The 9,627-nt window shown below is 46.8% G+C and overlaps 1 protein-coding gene across 1 annotated transcript; it reads left to right on the forward strand.

The window, feature by feature from the left end:
- Window positions 1-2,338: 2,338 nt before the first annotated feature.
- LOC121464471 (sialic acid-binding Ig-like lectin 10) lies at window positions 2,339-9,411 on the forward strand. The gene is made up of 6 exons (XM_041677530.1): window positions 2,339-2,354; window positions 2,908-3,213; window positions 5,303-5,566; window positions 6,412-6,693; window positions 6,953-7,055; window positions 9,309-9,411. The coding sequence occupies exons 1-6, from the start codon at window positions 2,339-2,341 to the stop codon at window positions 9,409-9,411; spliced, it is 1,074 nt and encodes a 357-aa protein (XP_041533464.1).
- Window positions 9,412-9,627: the final 216 nt, after the last annotated feature.

A 9,627-nucleotide genomic window follows, 5' to 3' on the forward strand; every position in this document is an offset into this window, starting at 1 on the left:
TGTCTGCTCTGCCCAGTTCCCGCAGTTGTTAAGTCCCAAAGAAATCACACAGAGGTCTGCATTAGTTATAAACTGATTGGCCCATTAGCTCAGGCTTCTTATTAACTCTTATAACTTATATTAGCCCATTATTCTTGTCTATGTTAGTCATGTGGCTCGGCACCTTATTCAGCAAGGCAGTCACATCTTTCTTTTTCTGTGGCTGGGTCATGACTGCAGACTAGGACTTCCTTCTTCCCAGAATTCTTCTGTTCTCATTGACCCACCTCTACTTCCTGTCTTGTTGTCCCACTTATATTTCCTGCCTGCTCAAGTAATATTATCTCCCTTCTCAGGTCTTCGATGGGGTTAAAGATTAGATAGTCATAGTTACTCTACTCTTATGATCTAGCCAAGCCATTTCCTATACAAGACTTAGAATACATAGGATAAAATGCTTATTAAAACATTTAACATATGTTCCTTGCTTAATATTGTTTATGCTGGTTGTAATTCTAATTATACTTGATATCTGTTCCTGTGTATATAGTTTTGTATTGGATGTGGAATTCTCTTATTTAAACAAAAAGGGGAGGTGCTGTGGGAGCACATTCTGCTCCTTCAACCAATAGTCTTTAAGATACCAGCCCACTTGGGTGTGGTCTCATACTATAAAAAGCAGCCGTAACTGTGTGCCCACTCTCTTGCTTCTGGCTCCCACTTCCAGCTGTTACATTCTATTCCTGTTCACTCAGAGGACTGTTGTCTAGGACAGTGATCTGTAAGTTTTCCCCTTAAATAAATAACCTTTTTATTATCCACAATTCTGAACTTGTGTGGGATTGTTTTGTGACTTACACCTTCATAGACCTATGGACCCTTGATTTTCAACAAAGAAGACAAAATTATACATTGTAAGGAAAAAAGCATCTTCAACAAATGGTGCTGGTCTAACCAGATGTCTGCATGTAGAAGAATTCAAATATATGCATATCCATCACCTACACAAAACTCAAGTCCAAGTGAATCAAAGATCTCATCAATCCAATCACATTGAACCTGCTATTAGAGAACTTGGGAAATAGACTTGAACAAACTGGCACAGGAGACAGCTTCCTGAACAGGAAGCACTGGCACCAAGATCAAAAAAATTAATAAATGGGATCTCATGAAAATGAAGTTTCTTTAAGACAAAGGATACTGTCAACAGGACAAAACAGCAGTCTACAGAATGGAAAAAGATCTTCATCATCTCACATTTGATAGAGGGCTGATATCCAACACACACACACACACACACACACACACACACACACACACACACTAAGAAACTAGACATCAACAAAGCAAATAATTCAATTAAAAACAGGGTACAGATCTAAACAGGGAATTCTCAACAGAAGTATCTCAAATGGCTAAGAAGCCCTTAAATGTTCTATCGCCTTAGCCACTGGCAAACACAAATCAAAACTATTTTGAGATTCCATTTTACACCTGTCAGAACGGCAAAGCTCACAAACACAAGTGACAGCTCATGCTGGTGAGGATGTGGAGCAAGGGGAACACCCCTTCACTGCTGGTGGGTATGCAAACTTGTGCATCCACTATGGAAATCAATATGGCAGTTCCTTGGAAACAATCTAGATGTGCCTCAACTGAAGAACAGATAAAGAAAATGTGGTCCATTTACACAATGAGCACTGCTCAGCTAGTAAAAACAAGGACACCAGGACATTTGAAGGCAAATGGGAGGAGTTATGATAGATTATCTGAGTGAGGTAACCCAGGCAGAAAGACAAACATGGCATGTACTTACTTATAAATGGATATTAGCTGTAAAGTAGAGGATAACCATGCTGCAATCATAGACCCATGGAAGCTAGGAAACAAGGAGGCCTCAAGGAAGGATGTTTGAATCTCCCTGGGAAGAGAAAATAGAATAGATTCTGAGGGTATACTTAGGGTGGGTGGGGATGGGAAGAGGAGGAACCAGGTAGGGGGAGGGTGGAAGGAGAGAGTACTAGGAAAGACAACTGGAACTGGGGATATCTCTGAGATGAGCTAGAAACCCAGTGCAGTGGAAACTGCCAGAAATCTAAGAGGAAGACCCTAGCAAAGACTTGTAGCAATGAGGAATATCTAACCTGAACCGGCCATCTCCTGTAGCCAGGCAAGACTTCCAGTGGAGGGACTGCAACATCAACCTAGCCACAAAACCTTCACCTGTAATTAGTCCTGCAAACAAAGTGTGCTGGGGTAAAGGTGGCGCAGAAATTGTGGGAGTGGCCATGCCATGGGAGAACCCACCTCTGACACTGCCTGGAGGGCCAGAACCCAGAGACCTAGGAGAGAACCAAACATGACCGACAAAAATGGCAATGTAATGATGCCTAATGATATTCTGTTATGCGCAAAGATTGGTGCCTAGCCCAGTTGCTATCAGAGAGGCTTCACCCAGCAACTGGTGGGAACAGATTTATAGATGCACAGCCAAACATTAAGTGAAGTTCAGGGAATTCTGTGGAAGAGTAGGAGGAAGGATTGTGGAGCCAGAGGGGTCAAGGACACCATGCAAAAATCCACAGAATCAACTAACCTGAGCTCATAGGAGCTCACAGAGATTGAACTGCCAACCAGGGAACCTACATGGGGCTGACTTAGGCCCTCTGCACATATGTTACAGTTGTGGGGATCCTAACGGTGAGAGTAGGGGCTGTCTCTGACTCTGTTGCCCCACCATAAATCACATGACTCAGGCTATCTGATGTGACCAATGCTGCATATTAATAAAGACTGATTTACCAGGAAGGCGTTTTCAGAGACGGGAAAATGCCAAGCCTGTCCTGAGTGACATAACCGTCTCACTGACAGGCAGAACTCTGAAAACTTGAGGTGGGACTGGTTTCCACTTTGGATCTCTCCCCACAGGGTTGTTTCCCCCAGTTCTGTTTGATATGAAGACAACAGCAGTGGAGGACGGTCTATGCAGTACAGTCCCCTGTGTGTTTGAATTTTCCAAGGCATCTCCAAGAAATCCCATGACTATGAGCTACAGGCTTAATGAGACCATCAGCTTCCATGTAGACACCCGTCAGCCCAGAGCCCCCGTGGGTGATATCTCCACAGAGGACGTAGAAGACTGCATCCTGATGACCCGTGATGTGATCAGAAGGGAAAACATGACCTACTTGCTCTATGAGGGTCTGAGAGAGGACGTGGGACTCTTCATGTCAGGTGATGCTCAGGCTTGAATACTAAGTGGTTTGGGAAGTAGGAAATCCAGAGGGAGTGCTGGTGAATCCGTGGCTGTTACTTCATTGGGCGCTGAATGTTATACTATCTGAGGTGTCCCCCCCCCATCACACACACACACACACACACACACACACACACACACACACACACACAGAGAGAGAGAGAGAGAGAGAGAGAGAGAGAGAGAGGGAGGGAGGGAGGGAGAGAGAGAGAGAGAGAGAGAGAGAGAGAGAGAGAGAGCACAGCACAAAGAAGTCAGCTAAAAATAAAAAAGTTGGGGACTGATAAGGCAGTCAATGGATAAAGGCACTTGCACAAGCTTGAAGACCTGCGTTCCATCCCTGTGGCCCACATGGTAGAAATGACTCCTGCAAAATGTCTTCTGACCACCATATGCATGCCTGGTCACACATAAATTAACTAGTGTAAAAATCACAAAACCTTAGGTGTTTGATTTCCAAAGTAATATAATGCTTTGCATATAACTTCTCTCTAAACAGAGATTTCAAAGACAGAGCAGGCATAGTGGCTTGTGTGTGTGATCTCAGTGCTTGGGAAGGCCTGTCATGGGCTGCAGAGTGAGTTCCAGGCTTACCCACACAACACCAGGCATGGTAGCACACATCTGTAATTGCATCATTCCCGTGGCAGGATGGAAGGCAGAGGAAGCCGGATCCTGGGAAGCTGAGGGTCAGCTAGCCTGGCATTCACAGCAGAGAACAAGAGGCCATGTTGAGCAAGGTGGAAGGCAAGGACTGACACCTGAGGTTTTTCTACAACCTCCACACATATACGTTGGCACGCTTGTGTTTGTATTCACTTATATGAGCATGTGCGTGCACACATGTACTTAGAGAGATTATTTTAATTTTAAAAGAGGAGGGAAATGACCACAGATAAGTTTGGGGAGGGGCAGAGCCCATCGCGAGAGGTGGGTGGGAATGAGGCTGAGTAGGATCTCACAGTGGGAGGTCTAGTCTGAGGGTATGATGAACCATGCGCACTGTAGATCAAGAAACTCATCCACCATCAGTGTTTATCCAGACTCAGGTATGAGATGACCCAGAGGGTAAAGACGCTTCCCACCAAGACTGACAACCTGAGTTCAACCCCTGGAACCCAAATGCTGAAAGAAAGACCAACTCCCACAAACTGTCCTTGCTTCTCTGTGTTCATGCCATAGTGCACACACACATACACACACTAGAGAAATGAATAAATCTATTTTTAAAGTTTTATTATATTCATTTGTATGTGTGTGGGGGATGAGAGGTGTTTGCACTGTTAGTTGGTGGGTTTTTTTTTTTTTTGCCAATTTGATATAAGTTAGAGTCATTTGGGAAAATTTGACACAAGCTAGAGTCAATGGAGAAAATGCCTATAGTCAATTCTATAAGGCATTCTCTTGATTAATAATTGGTATAAGATGACTAAACCCACTGTGGGTGATATCACCCCAAGACAAGTGGTCCTGGGTTGTATAAAATGCAGACTGAGCAAGCCAAGAAGCAGAGGTCCTCCCTCCATGGCTTCTGCTCCAGTCCCTTCCTCCAGGTTCCTGCTTGTGTTCCCATCGTGACTGCCCTCAATGTGGAGTGTGTCATGGAAGTGTAAGATGAAACATACCTGTCCTTTCCAAGCTGGGGTTGGTCACGTCTTTGTCACAGCAATGGAAAGCCACACAGCACAGTGTGTGCATGTGTGCTTGCCACAAGGTGTGTGTAGAAGTTACAGCTTGTGAGAGTCTGTTCTTTCTTCCACAAAGAATGAGTCCAAGGGATGAACTCAGGTTATGGGAGCTGGTGGCACTGCCTTTATCTGCTTAACCACGTTTCCAGCCCCAAATAATGTAACTTTAATCCTTTTTAAAATCCATACTTGGATTCAAGGGTTCCCCCTACTAACTCCTTCATCTTGTTCATGTGGTGGAGTTGGGTGGGCTTCCTGATAGAGAACAGAAATTGGCAAAACAAAACAAAATACCCCACAGGATCAAGGCAATCCCAGGTTCTGTGAGGCTGTTGGGAGAAGTTTGAATCTAAATGCACTTTTTTTTAATCTCCTCTAGACCCGACCCAAATGCCAGAGGTTCACATCCCAGAAAGTGGTGTGGGCAGAGGGCCTGCAACTTTGATCTGTACCATCGAAGACACCTGCCAGGAGCTGTGGAAGGGGCCTGCCATGTCTTCCAACACCATTGTCTCCCTCAGCTCCTCTTCAGAACTGTCCAGTGCCCTGAAGCCTAAGGACCAGGACACCACCTTCAGATGCCACTTAAGTTTACCCTTAGTCAACCTGACCAGCGGCAAAGTGGTCAAGCTAAAACTGGTCTGTGAGTGCTGGTGGGCACTGCCAGGGTCGATAGGTGGGGGAATGGTCGGCCCCAGGGCAAGACCTGGGTCCTGGAGGGGAGCAGTCATATCCCTCTGGGGCTGAGAGACTGCACGTAAGAGTGAAGTCTGAGTTTGGTATCAGTGCTGAGAAAAGATGAGTCTCAACTGTCCACTCTCAGACTTCTACAATGTCTCTGAAGTTCTGGGAATAACAAATGAGAAGTTTGGAGGCTACTGAGATGGTTTAAAGGCTGAGAGGGTTCATTCCTTGGATCAGTCACTTTTCTGCTGCTGTGATAGCATGCCAGGATCAAGGAAACTTATCCCAGAAAGAGTTTGTTTACTATGGTTCCCAAGGGACAGAGCCATTGTGGCAGAGAGCATGGCAGCTGGCACGGTGTCTGGACCACCCCCCCCACCCCCCCCCCCCCGGATGCTGAGAGCTCACACCCTTTACCATGAACAGAAAGCAAAGCACAAACAGGAAATGACCCACCTCCAGTGACATACTTCCTCTAACAAGGCCACACCCCCTAAGCCTCCTCAGTACCAACAGGGTACCAAGTGTTCAAATACATGAGCCTCTGGGAAGCATTCTCCTCCAAGCCACACTTCTTTTGCAGAGGAACTCAGTTCAGTTCTCCCCAGCACCCATGTTGGGCAGCCCAAAGCACCTATAACTCTAGCTCTAGGGCATCCTTCGCCCTCTTCTGGCCTCTGCGGGCACTGCACTCACATGAACATGCACAGACACACATATGCACGTAATTAAAAATAAATCTGGGCTTTGGAGGAAGTGAAGGAAAGTGTGGATGTCTCTCTGACCCCTGCCCCTTCTCCACAGCACCTGCTAGGCTGCTCAACTACTCGTGTTTGCTGAAGAGGACACTAACATGCAGTTGTTCCTTCCATGGGATCCCTACACCCTCTGTGCAGTGGTGGCTTGGAGGAACTCCTGTGAGTGTGAATAGCATAGATACCATCCTGCACATGACCTCTACCACACTGGAACCCTGGGCCAACACCACCATCCACCTCATGTGGAAACCAGAAGTCATTAGGAGACTTCGCTGTGAGGGGAAGAACCCATATGGAGTCCACGCTTCCAGGATCTTCCTGATACCAGGTGAGAGGGCAGAGGGCTAGTGACCGGACTGGAGGACCAGCTCGAGGGCCAGGATGAGACCAGGTGAGAGGGCAGAAGGCTAGTGACCGGACTGGAGGACCAGCTCGAGGGCCAGGATGAGACCAGGTGAGAGGGCAGAGGGCTGGTGACCGGACTGGAGGACCAGCTCGAGGGCCAGATGATACCAATCAGAACAGAAGGAAGAGAGTCATAGCTTGAAAGCCTCAGGACAACCTTGCTCTCTCCCCTCTCATTTCAGATAAAAGCTCCCTTTCCAGTGTCTTCCTGAAAGGGCTAATCCAGGGCGTTGTGTATGGGGCCATAGCATCTTCTTTACTCTTCTTCTTCCTTGTTGTCCTGGTGTGAGTATCAGAGCTCAAGTTCAGCACCAAACCCATTCCGGAGCCCACCAACGCACTTATTCTTTATTTGTAAAATCATGTTGATTCTTTCATTTGTGTGTGTGCACGTGCGCATGCCCACGCATGTGCCATGCATGCTTTATGAGTGGAGGCCAGAAGACACCGTCTAGGAGCTGGTCCTTTGCTTCACCATGTGGGTCAGTCTAGGTCGCAGGCTCCTTTATCCGGAGCCATCTCACACTTTCTCCCAGTTTGGTTGCTGTTGAAACAAACTCATTGTTAAGTTCCAGTCGTCTTTCTTTGTATTTAGGGCTATCCACTTCCCTTTAAGCATAAATTTAGTTGCATCTCACAGATGTGGAGACGAACTATGTTATTATCACTTAACTGAAGCATTTCCAGTTTCCAGTATGACTTTTAGCCCAGTAGAAATGTTGATGCTTTCTAGCAAATCCCCCCCCCCACTCTTTCAGTACTGCGAATTGAATACAAGTCTTTGAACACGATAGACAATTGTTCTATCACCGAGTCATGCCCAGGTCCCTCGCTGGGGGATTCTAGGTTGGCATTGCACCACTGTGTCCCATTTCCAGCCCTCTTTACACTTTGATTTTAAGACAGGATCCCAATCCAGTGATCTTGGGCTTCCTCGCCTTCCCAGTAGTTGGTATTAAAGGTCTGTACCACCAGGACCAATCAATCCTCTTTCTAGCTTAACTTAAATAGAATCATAAAGTACACTGTGCATAATAGCAATTTGTTTTCCTTGCAGCAAATTTTTATTTTAATAAACATTCTATAGAATATGGGCTTAAAGGAAATGTGCATTTTACACCTGTAAATGAAGTCATGAATCACACTTCCTTTAAGTCAACTTCGTTCATGGCAGCGCTGGGAAGATGGCTTAGTGAACAAAAGTGCTTGTCCCCAACCCTGACGATCTGACCCCCAGGGCTTAATGGTGGAAAGAGAGAATCAATTCCTGCAAGTTGTCCTCTGACGACCACACTCATGTTTATACACACACACACACACACACACACACACACACACACACGAAAAGGTAAATTCACTGTGTTGCCAAGGTCTGCTCCAACTCAACCATCTGAAGCGAGTCCTAGCCAAAGCATCTGGTCTTCAGAGCATGGCGGCCTCCAGCTTATGTCTGGTCTCTGGTAGTGCTTTCAGAGCATGGCGGCCTCCAGCTTATGTCTGGTCTCTGGTAATGCTTTCAGAGCCATTTTCAGTTATTTTTGTAGAAGGATGCTTTTCAGACAGGAAATGAAAATTTGGATCTCACTCTCATCATTCACACAGAAGCCAAAAAGAAGGCTGTTCATCTGGAAAGAGACAGAGGCCGATGGACGTCTATAGAACTCTGGCTCCAGCTGATAGAGTGAGGGAGGTGTATAATAAGTCAGAGCCCACAGGCAGCTATGGTGACCAACAGGCCTTGGCTGTTGCCAGAGCAAGAGAATATTGATATGTCCACTGGAGGGAGGGAGGGAGAGAGAGAGAGAGAGAGAGAGAGAGAGAGAGAGAGAGAGTCTTTGTCCTGGAACTGATAGGAAACCTCAGAAAGACCGTGACCAAGATAGAAACAGAGCAGTTTCTAGGGACTGGTATAGTAACATTTCACTTGTATCTTATTAAATAAAGTTGCCTGAGGATCGGGAAAGTAAAATAGGGACACTGGTCAGCCTTACAGACCAGCCAGCAATGATGTACACCTTTAATCCTGGTAGCCATACTAGTTGCCATAGAAACAGGGCAGTGCATACCTTTAATCCCAGTAGTACACGCCTTTAATCCCAGCCCTGGAGAGCATTGTGAGACTGGAGGAGACAGCTCCCCACAGTCTCATTCTGAGATTCCTGGAGGCGGGATCACCATTTTCAGACTGAGGTCGAGGTAAGAGCCAGTGGCTGGCTGCTTTGCTTTCTGGATCTTCAGGTTGAACCCCAGTTTCTCTCTCTGAGCTTTTATTAATCGGAGCTTCAGACTGGACGGTGATAGCTTAGAGACCAGAAGGTGTGCAGAGGCTGGGGAGAGAGTCTACACCAAGAGAGTTTGATTTCTTTCAGATGAGTGGGCTGGCCACAGAAGCAGCATGTGGAGACAACCTGGTGCTCTGGCAGCAGTCCAGGGCTGGTTTCGGGAATGGTGGTGATGATGGTACAGAGTAGGGGTGTCCAGCACTGAAGCGTCGTTAGAGACTGAAAGCAGCACTCACTACAGGGCTCATTTTCTTAGAATGAAGATGCTTAATTGGTGGGAGGAAAACCAAACCTGCAAGAACAAAGAGGCCCTGACCCTGAAACCAGTTTCAGAAGGAGCCAAAACAACTCAAGTCTGAAGCCTGGGCTGGGGTAAGTGCCAGTCAGCCTGAGCTGTGTGCTTGGCTGGCAGAAGGGATGCGAGCCAGGCCTTCCCAGCCCGCCGGGGCACAACCACTCGGGGGAGCACACACTCTTTGGGGCCAGCCATGGCAGTCCCATATGTGCCTGCCAGCATGGAGGGGCAGGGATTTAACTGCGTGTGGGTCTGGATTTACTCAAAGCCCTGCAGAAGG

Source organism: Microtus oregoni, unplaced genomic scaffold (genome assembly GCF_018167655.1).
Source record: "Microtus oregoni isolate MIOR12 unplaced genomic scaffold, Mior012 000000F_ref0000247, whole genome shotgun sequence".
Lineage (NCBI taxonomy): Eukaryota > Metazoa > Chordata > Mammalia > Rodentia > Cricetidae > Microtus > Microtus oregoni.

Coding starts and splice junctions, on each gene's coding strand:
- LOC121464471 (XM_041677530.1), top strand. Junction 5,567..6,411: donor GGTCAAGCTAAAACTGGTCT/GTGAGTGCTGGT, acceptor CCTTCTCCACAG/CACCTGCTAGGCTGCTCAAC. Junction 6,694..6,952: donor CAGGATCTTCCTGATACCAG/GTGAGAGGGCAG, acceptor CTCTCATTTCAG/ATAAAAGCTCCCTTTCCAGT.